Below are 23,026 nucleotides of genomic sequence, written 5' to 3' on the forward strand. Positions count from 1 at the left end.
TACTCCACAGGGCTGTGTGCTGAGCCTGTTCCTCTAGTCCACAGGGCTGTGTGCTGAGCCCGTTCCTCTTCTCCACAGGGCTGTGTGCTGAGCCCGTTCCTCTTCTCCACAGGGCTGTGTGCTGAGCCCGTTCCTCTTCTCCACAGGGCTGTGTGCTGACCCCGTTCCTCTTCTCCACAGGGCTGTGTGCTGAGCCCGTTCCTCTTCTCCACAGGGCTGTGTGCTGAGCAGGTTCCTCTTTTCCAGAGGGCTGTGTGCTGAGCCCGTTCCTCTTTTCCAGAGGGCTGTGTGCTGAGCCCGTTCCTCTACTCCACAGGGCTGTGTGCTGAGCCCATTACTCTACTCCACAGGGCAGTGTGCTGAGCCCGTTCCTCTTCTCCACAGGGCTTTGTGCTGAGCCCGTTCCTCTTCTCCACAGGGCTGTGTGCTGAGCCCGTTCCTCTTCTCTACAGGGCTGTGTGCTGAGCCTGTTCCTCTACTCCACAGGGCTGTGTGCTGAGCCCGTTCCTCTTCTCCACAGGGCTGTGTGCTGAGCCCGTTCCTCTACTCCACAGGGCTGTGTGCTGAGCCCGTTCCTCTTCTCCACCGGGCTGTGTGCTGAGCCCGTTCCTCTTCTCCACAGGGTTGTGTGCTGAGCCCGTTCCTCTTCTCCACAGGGCTGTGTGCTGAGCAGGTTCCTCTACTCCATAGGGCTGTGTGCTGAGCCCGTTCCTCTTCTCCATAGGGCTGTGTGCTGAGCCCGTTCCTCTACTCCATAGGGCTGTGTGCTGAGCCCGTTCCTCTTCTCCACAGGACTGTGTGCAGAGCCGATTCCTCTACTCCACAGGGCTGTGTGCTGAGCCCGTTCCTCTTCTCCATAGGGCTGTGTGCTGAGCTCGTTCCTCTACGCCACAGGGCTGTGTGCTGAGCCCGTTCCTCTTCTCCATAGGGCTGTGTGCTGAGCCCGTTCCTCTACTCCACAGGGCTGTGTGCTGAGCCTGTTCCTCTCCTCCACAGGGCTGTGTGCTGAGCAGGTTCCTCTACTCCACAGGGCTGTGTGCAGAGCCGGTTCCTCTACGCCACAGGGCTGTGTGCTGAGCCCGTTCCTCTTCTCCATAGGGCTGTGTGCTGAGCCCGTTCCTCTACTCCACAGGGCTGTGTGCTGAGCCTGTTCCTCTCCTCCACAGGGCTGTGTGCTGAGCAGGTTCCTCTACTCCACAGGGCTGTGTGCAGAGCCGGTTCCTCTACTCCACAGGGCTGTGTGCTGAGCCCGTTCCTCTTCTCCATAGGGCTGTGTGCTGAGCCCGTTCCTCTTCTCCATAGGGCTGTGTGCTGAGCCCGTTCCTCTACTCCACAGGGCTGCGTGCTGAGCCCGTTCCTCTTCTCCACAGGGCTGCGTGCTGAGCCCGTTCCTCTACTCCACAGGGCTGCGTGCTGAGCCCGTTCCTCTACTCCACAGGGCTGCGTGCTGAGCCCGTTCCTCTACTCCCTTCTCACCTATGACTACAGGCCTAGGTATGGATCCAGCTCCATCATCAAGTTTGCAGATGACACCACGGTGATCGGTCTCATCCCTGACAATGATGAGTCTGACTACAGGGAGGAGGTGAAGCATCTAGCTGTGTGGTGCGCTGACAATAACCTGCTCCTGAATACCAGCAAGACAAAAGAGCTCATTGTGGACTTCAGGAAGGAGAATAGGAACACCCATGACCCCATCCATGGCTGTTGAACGTGTTTCCAGCTTCAAGTTCCTGGTGAAGAAGGCAAATCAGCTCCTCTTTTTCTTGAGGACACTGAAGAAAAACCACCTGTCTGCTGACATACTGGGTAACTTCTACTGCTGTGCGATAGAGAGCATCCTGACCAACTGTGCCACAGTCTGGGGTGGGAATTGCTTTGTTTGTGACTGCAAGGCCCTGCAGCGGGTGGTGAAAACCGCCCAACGCATCACAGGGCGCCACTCGCCGCCATTGAGGATGTTCACAAGAAGAGATGTCTACGTCGGGCACGCATCATTCTTAGGGACTCCTCTCGTCCTGCCAATAAACTCCTCCAGAAGTCGCTACAGGAACCTTCAGACTAAAACCAGCAGGTTTAGGAACAGCTTCTTCCCCACACTCCACACTCACTTAACCCTCTACACTCCTCCTCCCTCCCAGGGGCGTAGCTAAAAGCTCATGGGCCTTGGTGCAAGAGTTCAGCGTGGGCCCCCGTCCCTCGGTGCTTGATGGCAAGGGACAGGGGAGCACGTAGCCTTCCTGCTGCCTGAGGCAAACATTGAAAGGGCGCCCCCTCCTGCCAAATTCTTACCCTAACCCCTTCCCTACAGGCAGAGGTGTAAATTGACCAGTATGCACTTTCTATAATGCCAGTGTCTTATGCAGCACAAGGGTCTTTGGGCCCCTCAGGCTCCTGGGCCCGGTAGCGACTGCTACCTCTGCACCCCCTATAGCTACACTTCTCCTCCCTCCCATGACCATGATCACGACTGTCATTCATTCTCAACATTCACGGTTTGTTCACATTGGTGACTGCTATAGTTAGGACACTGTCATAGCGCAAGTCTCCGTATAGCACGTACTGACACTATGACAGTCTGTCCATGGCGCTGCTCTTCCACTTCTGGAGCCATATTCATAGCATTCTGCAGATCTGTTTACATCTGTATACATAGCACATCTGTATAACTGTACATAGTACATCTGTATACATAGCACATCTGTATAACTGTACATAGTACATCTGTATACATAGCACATCTGTATAACTGTACATAGTACATCTGTATACATAGCACATCTGTATAACTGTACATAGTACATCTGTATACATAGCACATCTGTATAACTGTACATAGTACATCTGTATACATAGCACATCTGTATAACTGTACATAGTACATCTGTATACATAGCACATCTGTATAACTGTACATAGTACATCTGTATACATAGCACATCTGTATAACTGTACATAGTACATCTGTATACGTAGCACATCTGTATAACTGTTCATAGTACATCTGTATACGTAGCACATCTGTATAACTGTACATAGTACATCTGTATACATAGCACATCTGTATAACTGTACATAGTACATCTGTATACATAGCACATCTGTATAACTGTACATAGTACATCTGTATACATAGCACATCTGTATAACTGTACATAGTACATCTGTATACATAGCACATCTGTATAACTGTACATAGTACATCTGTATACATAGCACATCTGTATAACTGTACATAGTACATCTGTATACATAGCACATCTGTATAACTGTACATAGTACATCTGTATACATAGCACATCTGTATAACTGTACATAGTACATCTGTATACATAGCACATCTGTATAACTGTACATAGTACATCTGTATACATAGCACATCTGTATAACTGTACATAGTACATCTGTATACGTAGCACATCTGTATAACTGTTCATAGTACATCTGTATACGTAGCACATCTGTATAACTGTACATAGTACATCTGTATACATAGCACATCTGTATAACTGTACATAGTACATCTGTATATTTGCCATCTGTATAGCAATAGAACAGTTTATCTGTATATCTGCATATATGTATACATCAGTACATCTGTATATTTGCTCTCTATATAGCGATATAAGCACATGTTTAGAATACAAAAAGTGCACGGGTCTAGCTTGGAGCCTTGACCAAAGTAATCCCAAAATATATGGAGTAAATGGACTGATCCATTATTGGGGATCAAAGGGAATAAAACTTAACATTTAATGGTAATAAGATTAGAATAAATGGCACAAAAAAGGATACAAAAATTAGACAAGCCCAGATGGGCCAAAAACAATTGCACGACAATACACCAGTGTAAAGAATGGAACGCTCTCACCCGGATAGTTGATAGACGGACAGGTCTATATGGACAGGAGCCTGGTTGGTGATGCCTCAGGGGAGAAGTCCGGTTCTTGAAGGGTGGTGGTCACTGGAGAGTGTGCATTAAGGATGGTACCGAAATTTGCTAGATGGTAGGCAAGGTCTGGAAAATTAGTCCCTAATATGTCCCTAATAGAAGGGGGAGGGGGCTAGTAGACCCTACCTACCTATACGGAGTGCTTGCTCCGCAAGGAGCGACCTCGTCCGGATACCTAATCCTGGTATGGGCCGGTGTCCCTAATATGCCCTATAGGTGTCCCGACGTGTCACATTTCAGTTGGAAAAACTCATCAGGGGACATAAAAAAATACAGGGTGACAGGCAAAGTAGCACCTGTAAAATGAGCAATACTAGTAGCCAGACGGGCTAGAAGGGCTGGCTACAAGTATAGGAGCTAAGTCATTAAGCCAAGACAATGGCTAGTAGACACTAAAGAACGGTCCAGTGGGGCCTATTCGAGCTCAGGGTACGGTGGCCAGGCCAGTGGGACCGGACAACAAAAAAATCCTAACAGTAGGACCGCAAGTGCTGGCAAGCCAGTGGGCTGTCTGGGCACATAGAAGAAGCGCTTTAAAGCGTAGTGCGGTCGCTGTGGGGCCCAAGTCAAGGGGTATAGAGTCAGGGGCTGTCGGCCAACAGCACTCCGTATAGGTAGGTAGGGTCTACTAGCCCCCTCCCCCTTCTATTAGGGACACATAAGGGACTAATTTTCCCGACCTTGCCTATCATCTAGCAATTTTCGGTACCATCCTTAATGCACGCTCCCCAGTGACCACCACCCTTCAAGAACCGGACTTCTCCCCTGAGGCATCACCAACCAGGCTCTGTCCATATAGACCTGTCCGTCTATCAACCATCCGGGTGAGAACGTTCCATTATTTACACTGGTGTATTGTCGTGCAATTGTTTTTGGCCCATCTGGGCTTGTCTAATTTTTGTATCCTTTTTTGTGCCATTTATTCTAATCTTATTACCATTAAATGTTAAGTTTTATTCCCTTTGATCCCCAATAATGGATCAGTCCATTTAAGCACATGTTTACTTAACAGATTTGTACATAACTATTCCTACTTTCTACTCTCTCCTTATCTGTATATAACTCACTTGCTGCCCTTTGCACTTCTGATTAGATGCAAACTGTATTTCGTTACCCTGTATTTACATGTGTAATGACAATAAAGTTGAATCAAATGAAATATATATAAGTATATGTCTGTGTATGTGTACGGGGGTATATATAATATTTGTATGTGTACGGGGGTATATATAAGTATGTGTCTGTGTATGTGTACAGGGGGGGGTATATGTAATATTTGTCTGTGTATGTGTATGGGGGGTATATATAATATTTGTCTGTGTATGTGTATGGGGGGTATATATAATATTTGTATGTGTATGTGTACAGGGGGGGGGTATATATAAGTATATGTCTGTGTATGTGTATGGGAGTATATGTAATATTTGTCTGTGTATGTGGGGTATATATAAGTATATGCCTGTGTATGGGGGGTATATATAAGTATATGCCTGTGTATGTGTACGGGGGGTATATATAATATATGTCTGTGTATGTATATGGGAGTATATATAATATTTGTCTGTGTATGTGTATGGGGGGTATATATAAGTATATGTCTGTGTATTGTGACACAGTGAGAGGTTTGATCTGGGAAAACAGGTATTTTCCTCCCAGTATGTGCTACTGGGCTGATTTACAGCCAGGTGAGGTCAAATGCCGGGCCGGATTTTAAGTGCTGGTCCGGGTTTTGGCAGCACATGGTTGTCCTTAAATAGGCAGCTGGGCTAATAAGCCATGTCTGTGTGCTGGGATCTGAGGCCTGTGAGGGGCTGGAGAGCGGAGACCCGTGTGTCCAGGGAACAGGCCGCCTAAAGCCTGTATTTGGACTTTCTGAGGCAGAACTGCCATCGAGGTGACTTTTGTTATATTAACTTGCCATTGGGTGTGAAGTAACCCCGACACTGCCAAAGTGATGTCTTGTTTTTGGCATCATGTGTGAATAAGCCCTGAAGTTTGAATTATGAACTTGTATTTTGCCTCTGTACTGCACCCGCTTATCCGAACTACCAGAGCGAATCCCCACAGTATGTCTACAGGGGGTATATATAAGCATATGTCTGTATACTGTCAGGCCACATTGCACTCTGGGACATTTTCCCGCTCATGTGACAGCGGTGACATCACTGCTCTCCTAATAGAACGGATGAGAACATCACATGATGAGGATTCCGCGCTGCTGATGGTTCATAACATATGATACATTGTTACATCCTGGTATTACAGGGAGGGGGTGTCCTCTGCTGTGTGGCCGGATTACTGGACTGGTGCGGTGTGTGCTGTACATGTACAGTATCTCCAAAAGTCAGTGCACCCCTCACATGTTTGTAAATATTTTCATCTGACAACACTGAAGATCTGACACTTTGATACAATGTAAAGCAGTTGGTGTGCAGCTTGTGTAACAGTGTAAATTGGGCGTGCCCTCAAAATAACTGGTCACAGCCATTAATGTCTAAACTGCTGGCAACAAAAGTGAGTGCACCCCAAAGTGAGAATGTCCAATTAGCCATTTTCCTCCCCGGTGTCATGTGACTCGTTAGTGTTACAAGGTCTCAGGCGTGAATGGCGGAAGGTGCGGTATATTTGGTGTTATCGCTCTCGCACTGGTCACTGGACGTTCAGCTCCTCATGGCCAAGAACTCTCCGAGGATCTGAAGAAAAGGCTCCTTCCGCTACATAAAGATGGCCGACACCCTGACACTGAGCTGCAGAGCGGAGGCCCAGACTATACAATGTTTTAGCAAGACAGATTCCATCAGAACCGGCCTCACTATGGCCGACCAGAGAAGCGGAGCGTACGAGCTCAGTCATATCCAGAGGCTGTATGAGTGCTGCCAGCATTGCTGCAGAGGTTACAGGGGTGGGGGGTCAGCCTGTCAGTGCTCAGCGTCATATCCAGAGGCTGTATGAGTGCTGCCAGCATTGCTGCAGAGGTTACAGGGGTGGGGGGTCAGCCTGTCAGTGCTCAGCGTCATATCCAGAGGTTGTATGAGTGCTGCCAGCATTGCTGCAGAGGTTACAGGGGTGGGGGGTCAGCCTGTCAGTGCTCAGCGTCATATCCAGAGGTTGTATGAGTGCTGCCAGCATTTCTGCAGAGGTTACAGGGGTGGGGGGTCAGCCTGTCAGTGCTCAGCATCATATCCAGAGGCTGTATGAGTGCTGCCAGCATTGCTGCAGAGGTTACAGGGGTGGGGGGGTCAGCCTGTCAGTGCTCAGTGTCATATCCAGAGGTTGTATGAGTGCTGCCAGCATTGCTGCAGAGGTTACAGGGGTGGGGGGTCAGCCTGTCAGTGCTCAGTCATATCCAGAGGTTGTATGAGTGCTGCCAGCATTGCTGCAGAGGTTACAGGGGTGGGGGGTCAGCCTGTCAGTGCTCAGCGTCATATCCAGAGGTTGTATGAGTGCTGCCAGCATTGCTGCAGAGGTTACAGAGGTGGGGGGTCAGCCTGTCAGTGCTCAGCGTCATATCCAGAGGCTGTATGAGTGCTGCCAGCATTGCTGCAGAGGTTACAGGGGTAGGGGGTCAGCCTGTCAGTGCTCAGCGTCATATCCAGAGGCTGTATGAGTGCTGCCAGCATTGCTGCAGAGGTTACAGGGGTGGGGGGTCAGCCTGTCAGTGCTCAGCGTCATATCCAGAGGTTGTATGAGTGCTTCCAGCATTGCTGCAGAGGTTACAGGGATGGGGGTCAGCCTGTCAGTGCTCAGTCATATCCAGAGGCTGTATGAGTGCTGCCAGCATTGCTGCAGAGGTTACAGGGGTGGGGGGTCAGTCTGTCAGTGCTCAGCGTCATATCCAGAGGCTGTATGAGTGCTGCCAGCATTGCTGCAGAGGTTACAGGGGGGGGGGGGGTCAGCCTGTCAGTGCTCAGCGTCATATCCAGAGGTTGTATGAGTGCTGCCAGCATTGCTGCAGAGGTTACAGGGGTGGGGGGTCAGCCTGTCAGTGCTCAGCGTCATATCCAGAGGCTGTATGAGTGCTGCCAGCATTGCTGCAGAGGTTACAGGGGTGGGGGTCAGCCTGTCAGTGCTCAGCGTCATATCCAGAGGTTGTATGAGTGCTGCCAGCATTGCTGCAGAAGGTTACAGAGGTGGGGGGTCAGCCTGTCAGTGCTCAGCGTCATATCCAGAGGCTGTATGAGTGCTGCCAGCATTGCTGCAGAGGTTACAGGGGTGGGGGTCAGCCTGTCAGTGCTCAGCGTCATATCCAGAGGCTGTATGAGTGCTGCCAGCATTGCTGCAGAGGTTACAGGGGTGGGGGGTCAGCCTGTCAGTGCTCAGCGTCATATCCAGAGGTTGTATGAGTGCTGCCAGCATTGCTGCAGAGGTTACAGGGGTAGGGGGGTCAGCCTGTCAGTGCTCAGCGTCATATCCAGAGGCTGTATGAGTGCTGCCAGCATTGCTGCAGAGGTTACAGGGGTGGGGGTCAGCCTGTCAGTGCTCAGCGTCATATCCAGAGGTTGTATGAGTGCTGCCAGCATTGCTGCAGAGGTTACAGGGGTGGGGGGTCAGCCTGTCAGTGCTCAGCGTCATATCCAGAGGTTGTATGAGTGCTGCCAGCATTGCTGCAGAGGTTACAGGGGTGGGGGTCAGCCTGTCAGTGCTCAGCGTCATATCCAGAGGTTGTATGAGTGCTGCCAGCATTGCTGCAGAGGTTACAGGGGTGGGGGGTCAGCCTGTCAGTGCTCAGCGTCATATCCAGAGGTTGTATGAGTGCTGCCAGCATTGCTGCAGAGGTTACAGGGGTGGGGGTCAGCCTGTCAGTGCTCAGCGTCATATCCAGAGGTTGTATGAGTGCTGCCAGCATTGCTGCAGAGGTTACAGGGGTGGGGGTCAGCCTGTCAGTGCTCAGCGTCATATCCAGAGGTTGTATGAGTGCTGCCAGCATTGCTGCAGAGGTTACAGGGGTGGGGGTCAGCCTGTCAGTGCTCAGCGTCATATCCAGAGGTTGTATGAGTGCTGCCAGCATTGCTGCAGAGGTTACAGGGGTGGGGGTCAGCCTGTCAGTGCTCAGCGTCATATCCAGAGGTTGTATGAGTGCTGCCAGCATTGCTGCAGAGGTTACAGGGGTGGGGGGTCAGCCTGTCAGTGCTCAGCGTCATATCCAGAGGTTGTATGAGTGCTTCCAGCATTGCTGCAGAGGTTACAGGGGTGGGGGGTCAGCCTGTCAGTGCTCAGCGTCATATCCAGAGGTTGTATGAGTGCTGCCAGCATTGCTGCAGAGGTTACAGGGGTGGGGGTCAGCCTGTCAGTGCTCAGCGTCATATCCAGAGGCTGTATGAGTGCTGCCAGCATTGCTGCAGAGGTTACAGGGGTGGGGGTCAGCCTGTCAGTGCTCAGCGTCATATCCAGAGGCTGTATGAGTGCTGCCAGCATTGCTGCAGAGGTTACAGAGGTGGGGGGTCAGCCTGTCAGTGCTCAGCTGTCATATCCAGAGGTTGTATGAGTGCTGCCAGCATTGCTGCAGAGGTTACAGGGTGGGGGGTCAGCCTGTCAGTGCTCAGCGTCATATCCAGAGGTTGTATGAGTGCTGCCAGCATTGCTGCAGAGGTTACAGGGGTGGGGGGTCAGCCTGTCAGTGCTCAGCGTCATATCCAGAGGTTGTATGAGTGCTGCCAGCATTGCTGCAGAGGTTACAGGGGTGGGGGTCAGCCTGTCAGTGCTCAGCGTCATATCCAGAGGTTGTATGAGTGCTGCCAGCATTGCTGCAGAGGTTACAGGGGTGGGGGTCAGCCTGTCAGTGCTCAGCGTCATATCCAGAGGTTGTATGAGTGCTGCCAGCATTGCTGCAGAGGTTACAGGGGTGGGGGTCAGCCTGTCAGTGCTCAGCGTCATATCCAGAGGTTGTATGAGTGCTGCCAGCATTGCTGCAGAGGTTACAGGGGGGGGGTCAGCCTGTCAGTGCTCAGCGTCATATCCAGAGGTTGTATGAGTGCTGCCAGCATTGCTGCAGAGGTTACAGGGGTGGGGGTCAGCCTGTCAGTGCTCAGCGTCATATCCAGAGGTTGTGTGAGTGCTGCCAGCATTGCTGCAGAGGTTACAGGGGTGGGGGTCAGCCTGTCAGTGCTCAGCGTCATATCCAGAGGTTGTGTGAGTGCTGCCAGCATTGCTGCAGAGGTTACAGGGGTGGGGGTCAGCCTGTCAGTGCTCAGCGTCATATCCAGAGGCTGTATGAGTGCTGCCAGCATTGCTGCAGAGGTTACAGGGGTGGGGGTCAGCCTGTCAGTGCTCAGCATCATATCCAGAGGTTGTGTGAGTGCTGCCAGCATTGCTGCAGAGGTTACAGGGGTGGGGGTCAGCCTGTCAGTGCTCAGCGTCATATCCAGAGGCTGTATGAGTGCTGCCAGCATTGCTGCAGAGGTTACAGGGGTGGGGGTCAGCCTGTCAGTGCTCAGCATCATATCCAGAGGTTGTATGAGTGCTGCCAGCATTGCTGCAGAGGTTACAGGGGTGGGGGTCAGCCTGTCAGTGCTCAGCGTCATATCCAGAGGTTGTATGAGTGCTGCCAGCATTGCTGCAGAGGTTACAGGGGTGGGGGGTCAGCCTGTCAGTGCTCAGCATCATATCCAGAGGTTGTATGAGTGCTGCCAGCATTGCTGCAGAGGTTACAGGGGTGGGGGTCAGCCTGTCAGTGCTCAGCGTCATATCCAGAGGTTGTATGAGTGCTGCCAGCATTGCTGCAGAGGTTACAGGGGTGGGGGGTCAGCCTGTCAGTGCTCAGCGTCATATCCAGAGGTTGTAGTGAGTGCTGCCAGCATTGCTGCAGAGGTTACAGGGGTGGGGGTCAGCCTGTCAGTGCTCAGCGTCATATCCAGAGGCTGTATGAGTGCTGCCAGCATTGCTGCAGAGGTTACAGGGGTGGGGGGTCAGCCTGTCAGTGCTCAGCGTCATATCCAGAGGTTGTATGAGTGCTGCCAGCATTGCTGCAGAGGTTACAGGGGTGGGGGGTCAGCCTGTCAGTGCTCAGCGTCATATCCAGAGGTTGTATGAGTGCTGCCAGCATTGCTGCAGAGGTTACAGGGGTGGGGGTCAGCCTGTCAGTGCTCAGCGTCATATCCAGAGGTTGTATGAGTGCTGCCAGCATTGCTGCAGAGGTTACAGGGGTGGGGGGTCAGCCTGTCAGTGCTCAGCATCATATCCAGAGGTTGTATGAGTGCTGCCAGCATTGCTGCAGAGGTTACAGGGGTGGGGGGTCAGCCTGTCAGTGCTCAGCGTCATATCCATAGGTTGTATGAGTGCTGCCAGCATTGCTGCAGAGGTTACAGGGGTGGGGGTCAGCCTGTCAGTGCTCAGCGTCATATCCAGAGGTTGTATGAGTGCTGCCAGCATTGCTGCAGAGGTTACAGGGGTGGGGGTCAGCCTGTCAGTGCTCAGCATCATATCCAGAGGTTGTATGAGTGCTGCCAGCATTGCTGCAGAGGTTACAGGGGTGGGGGTCAGCCTGTCAGTGCTCAGCGTCATATCCAGAGGTTGTATGAGTGCTGCCAGCATTGCTGCAGAGGTTACAGGGGTGGGGGGTCAGCCTGTCAGTGCTCAGCGTCATATCCAGAGGTTGTATGAGTGCTGCCAGCATTGCTGCAGAGGTTACAGGGGTGGGGGGTCAGCCTGTCAGTGCTCAGCGTCATATCCAGAGGTTGTATGAGTGCTGCCAGCATTGCTGCAGAGGTTACAGGGGTGGGGGGTCAGCCTGTCAGTGCTCAGCGTCATATCCAGAGGTTGTATGAGTGCTGCCAGCATTGCTGCAGAGGTTACAGGGGTGGGGGGTCAGCCTGTCAGTGCTCAGCGTCATATCCAGAGGTTGTATGAGTGCTGCCAGCATTGCTGCAGAGGTTACAGGGGTGGGGGGTCAGCCTGTCAGTGCTCAGCGTCATATCCAGAGGTTGTATGAGTGCTGCCAGCATTGCTGCAGAGGTTACAGGGGTGGGGGGTCAGCCTGTCAGTGCTCAGCGTCATATCCAGAGGTTGTATGAGTGCTGCCAGCATTGCTGCAGAGGTTACAGGGGTGGGGGGGTCAGCCTGTCAGTGCTCAGCGTCATATCCAGAGGTTGTATGAGTGCTGCCAGCATTGCTGCAGAGGTTACAGGGGTGGGGGGTCAGCCTGTCAGTGCTCAGCGTCATATCCAGAGGTTGTATGAGTGCTGCCAGCATTGCTGCAGAGGTTACAGGGGTGGGGGGTCAGCCTGTCAGTGCTCAGCGTCATATCCAGAGGTTGTATGAGTGCTGCCAGCATTGCTGCAGAGGTTACAGGGGTGGGGGGTCAGCCTGTCAGTGCTCAGCGTCATATCCAGAGGTTGTATGAGTGCTGCCAGCATTGCTGCAGAGGTTACAGGGGTGGGGGGTCAGCCTGTCAGTGCTCAGCGTCATATCCAGAGGTTGTATGAGTGCTGCCAGCATTGCTGCAGAGGTTACAGGGGTGGGGGGTCAGCCTGTCAGTGCTCAGCGTCATATCCAGAGGTTGTATGAGTGCTGCCAGCATTGCTGCAGAGGTTACAGGGGTGGGGGGTCAGCCTGTCAGTGCTCAGCGTCATATCCAGAGGCTGTATGAGTGCTGCCAGCATTGCTGCAGAGGTTACAGGGGTGGGGGTCAGCCTGTCAGTGCTCAGCGTCATATCCAGAGGTTGTATGAGTGCTGCCAGCATTGCTGCAGAGGTTACAGGGGTGGGGGGTCAGCCTGTCAGTGCTCAGCGTCATATCCAGAGGTTGTGTGAGTGCTGCCAGCATTGCTGCAGAGGTTACAGGGGTGGGGGGTCAGCCTGTCAGTGCTCAGCGTTATATCCAGAGGTTGTATGAGTGCTGCCAGCATTGCTGCAGAGGTTACAGGGGTGGGGGGTCAGCCTGTCAGTGCTCAGCATCATATCCAGAGGTTGTATGAGTGCTGCCAGCATTGCTGCAGAGGTTACAGGGGTGGGGGGTCAGCCTGTCAGTGCTCAGCGTCATATCCAGAGGTTGTATGAGTGCTGCCAGCATTGCTGCAGAGGTTACAGGGGTGGGGGTCAGCCTGTCAGTGCTCAGCGTCATATCCAGAGGTTGTATGAGTGCTGCCAGCATTGCTGCAGAGGTTACAGGGGTGGGGGGTCAGCCTGTCAGTGCTCAGCGTCATATCCAGAGGTTGTATGAGTGCTGCCAGCATTGCTGCAGAGGTTACAGGGGTGGTGGTCAGCCTGTCAGTGCTCAGCGTTATATCCAGAGGCTGTATGAGTGCTGCCAGCATTGCTGCAGAGGTTACAGGGGTGGGGGGTCAGCCTGTCAGTGCTCAGCGTCATATCCAGAGGCTGTATGAGTGCTGCCAGCATTGCTGCAGAGGTTACAGGGGTGGGGGTCAGCCTGTCAGTGCTCAGCGTATATCCAGAGGTTGTATGAGTGCTGCCAGCATTGCTGCAGAGGTTACAGGGGTGGGGGGTCAGCCTGTCAGTGCTCAGCATCATATCCAGAGGTTGTATGAGTGCTGCCAGCATTGCTGCAGAGGTTACAGGGGTGGGGGTCAGCCTGTCAGTGCTCAGCGTCATATCCAGAGGTTGTGTGAGTGCTGCCAGCATTGCTGCAGAGGTTACAGGGGTGGGGGGGTCAGCCTGTCAGTGCTCAGTGTCATATCCAGAGGTTGTATGAGTGCTGCCAGCATTGCTGCAGAGGTTACAGGGGTGGGGGGTCAGCCTGTCAGTGCTCAGCGTTATATCCAGAGGTTGTATGAGTGCTGCCAGCATTGCTGCAGAGGTTACAGGGGTGGGGGTCCGTACGCCGCACACTGCATCACGTTGGCTGTCGTTTAAACATTAAATGGCGCCCAATTTACACCGTTATACAAGCTGCACACTGACTACTGTACATCATATCACAGGGTCAGATCGTCAGTGCTGTGCCAGGAAGAGATATAATAAGACATTTACAAAAATGTCAGGGGTGCACTGACATGTGAGAGATACTGTATACAGGGGTGCACTCACTATTGACAGTTACTGTATATAGGGGTGTACGCACTTCTGTCAGATACTGTATATAGGGGTGCACTGACTTCTGTGAGATACTGTATATAGGGGTGCACTGACTTCTGTGAGATACTGTATATAGGGGCGCACTGACTTCTGTGAGATACTGTATATAGGGGTGTACGCACCTCTGTGAGATACTGTATATAGGGGTGCACTGACTTCTGTGAGATACTGTATATAGGGGTGTACGCACCTCTGTGAGATACTGTATATAGGGGCGCACTGACTTCTGTGAGATACTGTATATAGGGGTGTACGCACCTCTGTGAGATACTGTATATAGGGGTGTACTCACTTCTGTAAGATGCTGTATATAGGGGTGTACGCACCTCTGTGAGATACTGTATATAGGGGCGCACTGACTTCTGTGAGATACTGTATATAGGGGTGCACTGACTTCTGTGAGATACTGTATGTAGGGGTGCACTGACTTCTGTGAGATACTGTATGTAGGGGTGTACTCACTTTTGGGAGATACTTTGTATGTGCTGATGCTGAATGGGGTGGATTTGCCGCAGATTTTGCACCACAAATGTGCAGCAATTGGCAGCGCCATACACGGGGCCGGGTTCTGAAAACGTCATTCCCATGTAGCAGAAAACATGAGCAAGTAAAAATGGGCGCGCTGCAAATTCTCCAATCCTCCATCATGTGGCGGCTTATCACCGGAAACGTATAGGGGTAAAATCCGCAGACGCCCGCCATCTGTCTCCACAGGACTACGGTCACGTCTGGTCATGGTGCCACGCGCTCCCCGTCTGCGTCCTGTCCACACTCGCCTCCTTCTGGAGACACATTCCAGGGCAGCACACCTGTGCAGCGGGTGTAACACGCCCTCGGTCACAACGACTGCGCCCACAACCAGCCCCAGGGAACATGCAGCAGCAGGCTAAAGCTATTGCCACACTGGCTGGTGAACTACAACTCCCAGCACGCCCTTTCAAATATCTGACATATTACCCTTGCTGGAAAAGGCAGCAGCTGTAATAACACTGGGAACAGGTTCTGCCATGTCCTGATATCATGGCCTCGTACACTGTAGCAAACCCCCAGAGATGCAAAGTGGACAGTCCCTAGATGTAAGCAATCAAGGTTGCCATTCACTGACAGCAAGCAAATGTCTTGCTCGACTCAGGATGTGGCTTGGGCCCGACGATCTCCATGTGTCACCAATGGGGAAGCCGTGGACGAATAAGTATGAAGGATGATAGTGGTGATAATCGAGGACGATGAGGAAGTGATCACCAGACACTGCTGGAATGTTCTCCACATAACGACTCCAACCTTGATATATTAGTCAGCATGAGAGTAGTTCCCCTTTAACTGTAGTCAGAGTTTATTTCCATTAAAGGGACAGTACGCCTGCTATCTGCTCTCTTTACTGTGCCAGTCTATTGCCCCTTGTTATCAGCCATTTCAGGGGAGAGGACGACTGTAGGACAGGAGAATACAGTCTATTGTCCCCTGTTATCAGCCATTTCAGGGGGAGAGGATGACTGTAGGACAGGAGAATACAGTCTATTGCCCCCTGTTATCAGCCATTTCAGGGGAGAGGATGACTGTAGGACAGGAGAATACAGTCTATTGCCCCCTGTTATCAGCCAGTTCAGGGGGGAGGATGACTGTAGGACAGGAGAATACAGTCTATTGCCCCCTGTTATCAGCCATTTCAGGGGAGAGGATGACTGTAGGACAGGAGAATACAGTGTATTGCCCCCTGTTATCAGCCATTTCAGGGGAGAGGATGACTGTAGGACAGGAGAATACAGTCTATTGCTCCCTGTTATCAGCCATTTCAGGGGAGAGGATGACTGTAGGACAGGAGAATACAGTCTATTGCCCCCTGTTATCAGCCATTTCAGGGGAGAGGACGACTGTAGGACAGGAGAATACAGTCTATTGCCCCCTGTTATCAGCCATTTCAGGGGAGAGGACGACTGTAGGACAGGAGAATACAGTCTATTGCTCCTGTTATCAGACATTTCAGGAGAGAGGATGACTGTAGGACAGGAGAATACAGTCTATTGCTCCTGTTATCAGCCATTTCAGGGGAGAGGATGACTGTAGGACTGGAGAATACAGTCTATTGCCTCCTGTTATCAGCCATTTCAGGGGAGAGGATGACTGTAGGGCAGGAGAATACAGTCTATTGCCGCCTGTTATCAGCTATTTCATGGGGGAGGATGACTGTAGGAAAGGAGAATACAGTCTATTGCCCCCTGTTATCAGTCATTTCAGGGGGAGGATGACTGTAGGACAGGAGAATACAGTCTATTGCCCCCTGTTATCAGCCATTTCAGAGGAGAGGATGACTGTAGTACAGGAGAATACAGTCTATTGCTCCCTGTTATCAGCCATTTCAGGGGAGAGGATGACTGTAGGACAGGAGAATACAGTGTATTGCTCCCTGTTATCAGCCATTTCAGGGGAGAGGATGACTGTAGGACAGGAGAATACAGTCTATTGCCCCCTGTTATCAGCCATTTCAGGGGGAAGGATGACTGTAGGACAGGAGAATACAGTCTATTGCCCCCTGTTATCAGCCATTTCAGAGGAGAGGATGACTGTAGGACAGGAGAATACAGTCTATTGCCCCCTGTTATCAGCCATTTCAGGGGGAGAGGATGACTGTAGGACAGGAGAATACAGTCTATTGCCCCCTGTTATCAGCCATTTCAGGGGAGAGGATGACTGTAGGACAGGAGAATACAGTCTATTGCTCCCTGTTATCAGCCATTTCAGGGGAGAGGATGACTGTAGGACAGGAGAATACAATCTATTGCCCCCCTGTTATCAGCCATTTCAGGGGAGAGGATGACTGTAGGACAGGAGAATACAGTCTATTGCCCCCTGTTATCAGCCATATCAGGGAGAGGATGACTGTAGGACAGGAGAATACAGTCTATTGCCCCCTGTTATCAGCCATTTCAGGGGGAGAGGATGACTGTAGGACAGGAGAATACAGTCTATTGCCCCCTGTTATCAGCCATTTCAGGGGAGAGGATGACTGTAGGACAGGAGAATACAATCTATTGCCCCCTGTTATCAGCCATTTCAGGGGAGAGGACGACTGTAGGACAGGAGAATACAGTCTATTGCCCTCTGTTATCAGCCATATCAGGGAGAGGATGACTGTAGGACAGGAGAATACAGTCTATTGCCCCTTGTTATCAGCCATATCAGGGAGAGGATGACTGTAGGACAGGAGAATACAGTCTATTGCCCCTTGTTATCAGCCATTTCAGGGGAGAGGATGACTGTAGGACAGGAAAATACAATCTATTGCCCCCTGTTATCAGACATTTCAGGGGAGAGGACGACTGTAGGACAGGAGAATACAGTCTATTGCTCCCTGTTATCAGCCATTTCAGGGGAGAGGATGACTGTAGGACAGGAGAATACAGTCTATTGCTCCCTGTTATCAGCCATTTCAGGGGAGAGGATGACTGTAGGACAGGAGAATACAGTCTATTGCTCCCTGTTATCAGCCATTTCAGGGGAGAGGATGACTGTAGGACAGGAGAATACAGTCTATTGCCCCCTGTTATCAGCCATTTCAGGGGGGAGGATGACTGTAGGACAGGAGAATACAGTCTATTGCTCCCTGTTATCAGCCATTATAAGGGAGAGGATGACTGTAATACAGGAGAATACAGTCTATTGCCCCCTGTTATCAGCCATTTCAGGGGAGAGGATGACTGTAGTGTTCTTTAATGGTGTGCACCTCCCAGCTGACTATGACTGACCAATCACAGGGTCTGCCCGTTCCTTGGTGCCATTCTGTAACCAAGAAGCATGAAGAAACCTGTGCCACTTCCCCGGAGCTGCCACTCACCTCTGGACACACCTTAATCTCCATTGTAGCAGGCTGTTTAGTATAAATGGCCGTGGCAGCCACATCTTAGTAGCCGCTCTCATTCCGGGGGCTGGCACAGTCTGCCCTGGCGGTGGGCACAGACGCTCATCCTGGTCACTTACCTTCAGTGCGCACTTCTGCCCGCTGTCTCGGCGGTAGCACTGCAACACTTTGCCATTGATGCCCAGGCCCAGCACCTGTTTGGACACTTTGTAGTCATCAGTGATGGCGTGGCGCTTTATGTCATACTTTGTGGTCTGTGCCAGGCTCGGGGTGCTGTCTTTTTCCGGCTCCTGCACGTTGGCATTTTCCTCCATGCTGCCCACTTAAGACGCTCCAGCAAGCAGCAGCCTCATGGCGACAGCTCGGTGCTAAAGTCCTGGTGACTGTGACTCCCACAGTAAATCTGCTCTTCCACAAGGGAGGGAGAGCAGAGGAGGAGACTGTACAGCGGGGAGGAGCGGGCCGGGGGTTAACCCCTTCTCTGCCACTGGGCTGTCACCCATCTACAGCTCCGTCATTTTAGGAAATATGATTATTTCAATCCCAACGATCCCACTGGCGATTTATTGTATTTAAGGGCACTAAACCCTCCAGTGCGAGGTTGGTAAGAGCGCAGGTTTACTGTCCCTTTAAATATATATTCTCTACACACTGATGGGTGCTGGGTGCTGGGTGCTTCACTCGGCAGATCCGCCTGCAGAAGTCTGGGAAAGCTGGGGCCAAGGTCGCTGCTGGCACCTTCTAGCTCAGCGCCCCCTGGTGATGAGGCAGATACATGCGGGAGATAAACTGTTCATCATCACGGCAACATTGTATCAGATTCCACAGACCCGGAGCTTCCAGGCCTCCAACATTCAATGTATTTTATGATGTTTCTTCCCTGAACCCACAAACTGATAGGTGACCCTCTGAAGCGAAACGCAGGTCAGGTCGCTTCGCGCTTCGCCGTCACTGCATTTGGTGACGAGATGGTCAATGAGACGTCTCCCTGTCCTCACCCTAAGATTCTGCGCAGACCTGACTGAAGATTGGAAATACGTAAGGTGCGATCAATACGGTTAAAACATCGGTCACGGCAATGGGCGCCGCTCATCATTGCGGCCACAGGAACAGCGGAGCTGGAAGGCACGACCGTGCGACACCAGACTCATCTCCGTTATAATGGAGGCGATTATCCTATGATCAAAAAGTGCGCAAAAGCATGAAGCGCAAAGCAGGGATCGTTCTCACACTAGAGACTGGATTGCATAAGATCTGATTGTACAAAACTGCCGAGCATTGTATTAGATTGTACTGGATTGTGTTAGATTGTACTGGATTGTACAGCATTGGAGTGGGTCAGATTGTGCAGAATTTTATTGCAGTACCTTAGATTAGGATTTGTATTTGATTGGATGGAATTGAGATTGTATAGGATTGCATGGGACTGGATTGTACCGGATCTGATTGCACTGCATTGGACTGGGTCAGACTGTACAGCATTTGATTGCATAGATCAGGATTGTATTAGATTGTGCTGAGACTTACATGATTGCACAGTATTGGATTGGGTCAGATTGTACAGATTCTGATCGCACTGTTAGATGAGAACTTGTCTATATTATATTGCATGGGATTGTACAGAGATTGTACTGGATTGCATGATATTGAATTGTTTTGGATATGAATAAACTGCACTGGATTGGACGAGATTGTATTTGTCGCCTGACGTTAGATCATATTTACTGAACTGCATTGTATTAGACTGCACTGTACAGATTGTTGGTAATTGCACGGCATTGGATTGGATCAGACTGAACGGTATTTAAATTGAATCTTAGATTAGGATTTGATTGCATGGAGATTGCACGGAGCTGTATGGCTTTAAATTGTACTTGATTTTGTTGAATTGCGCTGGATTGGATCAGACTGTACAGTATTTGATTGCACTCTGTTGGATCAAGATTGTATTAGATTTTGCATCAGATTGCATGGCTTTGGATTGTACTGTATGTGATTGCACTGCATTCGATTAGGATTGGTCTAGATTGTATTGCATGGGATTGAAATGAGATTGTACAGGACTGCATGGCTTTGAATTTTAATGGATGTAATTGAACTGTATTATATTAGGGTTGGTTGAGATTTGATTGCATGGGATTGTACAGAATTGCATGGTTTGGGATTGTACTGAAGTTGATTGCACTGCATTAGATAAGCATTATATTAGATTTGATTGCATTGGAGTGTACTAAAATTGTACTAAAATTGTACAGGACTGCATGGTTTTAGATTGTACTAGATGTGATTGCACTGCATTAGATTAGGATTGGACAAGATTTGATTGCATAGGATTGCATGGTTTTGGATTGTACTGAATACAATCATCAAGACAAGAGGCACTGAGGAGACTGTGGCGCCCCCTGTGGTTCACAAAGGTAATGCTCTGCAGAATAATGGAGCGCAGTGATCACCGAGGAGACCCCGGAGTAGAAACCAACACCGAGCGTCCAATCAGATAATACAAGAGAAATTAAGCCCCTCCCCCCATTAATGCTCATGTTATAGAAGGATAAGTGCTGCATCTTTCAAATAGATTTCCTGCTCCTAATCATTTTCAATATCTCTGCTTTCTGTCAGTGGGTTTACTTTTAGAGGCTACAAATCTGTGAAGTTTGCCACAATGTATCAGTACAGACCACTTTCCTCACAGAGGATTCTGCAGACGGGATACAATTGTAACAAACCCTCAGCAGTGAATCAAATCTTCACTGCTCCATGGTAATATTGTAACTGTTTCTTTGCAGAGAAACTTACTGGTAACTGAACTATATTGACAGCTGCCAGAAGGGGAAGGAGACTGAATGAGGATCTCCGTGGGGACCAAATTTCCTGCAATTATGGAAATGTATATAAGATTTGGTCACCATCCCCTTCTCGTCATCCCCATCCTCTCCCTTCCCTCGTGTGAACGACTTTGGTGCCATATCTCTTTGGAACCCGCACCTATCACTAGAAGGGGACCCCCAAAGTCAACAGCTGCACATGTGCTGCCCCCCTCCATTCATTAATTCTCTCGGCTATCTCCTGCAGTCCCATAGAGGTGAAGAGAGCGCCGGCCGCGCATGCGCAGTGCTCTCTCCATTCATTTATATGGGACTTCTGAAAATAGATGTGCATACTCGCCTAAGAGAGGCCATAGGCCTAACTAACTGGGACAAAGTCCTCAAAAATAAAAGTACAGCCACAAAATGGGATATCTAAAACAGGAGGGGAGCGAGGAGGTGCTGAACAACTATAAGGGAAAAAATAGAATATGTAGAAAACAAATAAAAGCAGCTGTTATGGCGCGGTGTGGGTGATATACTCAAGCTCTGACTAATATCAGTAGGAATGTTCATACGCAGGAACCTAGAGCCCTATCTGACCCTAAAGGGCCCTTGACATAGTGTCAGAACAAAAGACGACCTGTCCCTTCCCAGCTAAAGGAACCGGAGACTCCCTCAGGCCTAATACCAAAAGATAGGGGAAAACAACAAACTAGAAATAGGAAAAAGACTTAACTCCGAAGTATATGGACGAGCAGGAACTCAATGGAGAACCAAACACCAGCACTTCCACAACCAGAAAGGAGCTGTCAACCGCATGGCATGATCGGTGAGACCAAACTAAATAGAGGAGTTGGAATGACCACTTAAGCTACACCTGAGGCCAGAGCTGTGGTCATATCCAGCAACAACACAGAAAGTGAAACCAGAGAGCCTGTCAGATCACATCACGTGCAGCCAGTCTCTCAGATCTTCTGACACCTGTCACAGGAGAGACCGTGACAGAACCCCCCCCCCCCCCCTTATACGGGTGGCCTCCGGACAGCCCAGGACCGACTTTATCCGGATGAGCTCTGTGAAAGGCTTTCACCAGACGACTAGCATTAATGTCGGCCGCTGGAACCCACACCCTCTCTTCTGGTCCGTAACCCTTCCAGTGAACGAGATACTGGAGGGATCTACGGAGAATTTGGGAGTCCACTATCCTGGCGATCTGAAATTCCAGATTACCTTCGACCATGACAGGAGCGGCAGGCATGGAGGACGGCTCAAGTGGTTCAACATCTCTCTTCAACGACTTATGGATGACATTATGAATCTTCAAAGCCTGAGGAAGTTCAAGACGAAAGGCTACCGAGTTAATAATGGCAGAGATCTTATATGGACCAATAAACCTTGGACCCCTTCCAAGAAGGTACTTTCAACTTAATGTTTCTTGTGGACAGCCACACAGACTCACCCACTCTCAGGTCCGGACCACGTTTCTTGTCAGCATTACGTTTATACTTGTTGCCCTTTTTTTTTGTGATTATTTAGAATTTTCCGCCAAATAGATGACAAAGAAGAGGAGAATCTTTCCTCTTCAGGTATACCAGATGTCTCAGCACCAGAAAATGTGCCAAATAGCGGGTTGGACCCATATGCCCCTGAAAACGGCGACTTATCAGTGGACTCCTGTCTGCGGTTATTTATGGCAGACTCGGCTAAAGACAAAAATGAAGACCACTCCTCCTGATTCTCTGAGACAAAACATCTCAAATAAGTCTCCAGATTCCGGTTACTGCGTTCCGTCTGTCCGTTCAACTGAGGATGAAAGGCCGAAGAGAAGGACAATTGTACCTCCAGACGAGTACAGAACGCCTTCCAGAATCCGGAAACAAACTGAGTCCCTCTATCAGACACCACCAGGGTGTCCTATAAGAACCGTACAGTGATGTTCCTCGAACACATTGTGTCGTAATTCAGAAGGAACAAACAACTTCCCCGGAGGACAAGAATCCGGTGCATCTCGCTGGGCCTCCAACACCTCTGCCTCAAGGTCGGGATATAGGGCGGATATAACTACCGCTTCAGGCAATATCGGACCAGGATCTTCTGAATCACCTCCCCCAGGGAAGCTATGCGACAAAGCATCAACCTTGACGTTCTTAGCCCCAGGGCGATAGGTGACGAAATTAAATCTGGCAAAAAACAATGACCATCTGGCCTGCCTCGGGTTCAGTTGTTTAGCCGACTCCAGATAAGCCAGGTTTTTGTGATCAGTAATTACCGTGATCGGATGGATCGCTCTTTCCAGCCAATGACGCTATTCCTCAAAAGCCAACTTAATGGCCAGCAACGCTCTGTTACCCACGACATAATTCCTTTCTGCAGCCGAGAGTTT

The 23,026-nt window shown here is 50.5% G+C and overlaps 1 protein-coding gene across 1 annotated transcript in view; it reads right to left on the minus strand.

Moving 5' to 3' along the window:
• Positions 1-18,244, minus strand: part of MAPKAPK3 (MAPK activated protein kinase 3) — a 38,337-nt gene extending 20,093 nt beyond the window's left edge. Inside the window, exon 1 of the mRNA XM_044273275.1 lies at positions 17,956-18,244. Within this exon, the coding sequence (XP_044129210.1) occupies positions 17,956-18,150 (195 nt within the window). The 5' untranslated portion in view covers positions 18,151-18,244. The remainder of the gene's footprint in view (positions 1-17,955) is intronic.
• Between the last annotated feature and the right edge of the window lie 4,782 nt (positions 18,245-23,026).

This window comes from Bufo gargarizans, unplaced genomic scaffold (assembly GCF_014858855.1).
Source record: "Bufo gargarizans isolate SCDJY-AF-19 unplaced genomic scaffold, ASM1485885v1 fragScaff_scaffold_573_pilon, whole genome shotgun sequence".
NCBI classification, from domain to species: Eukaryota; Metazoa; Chordata; class Amphibia; order Anura; family Bufonidae; genus Bufo; species Bufo gargarizans.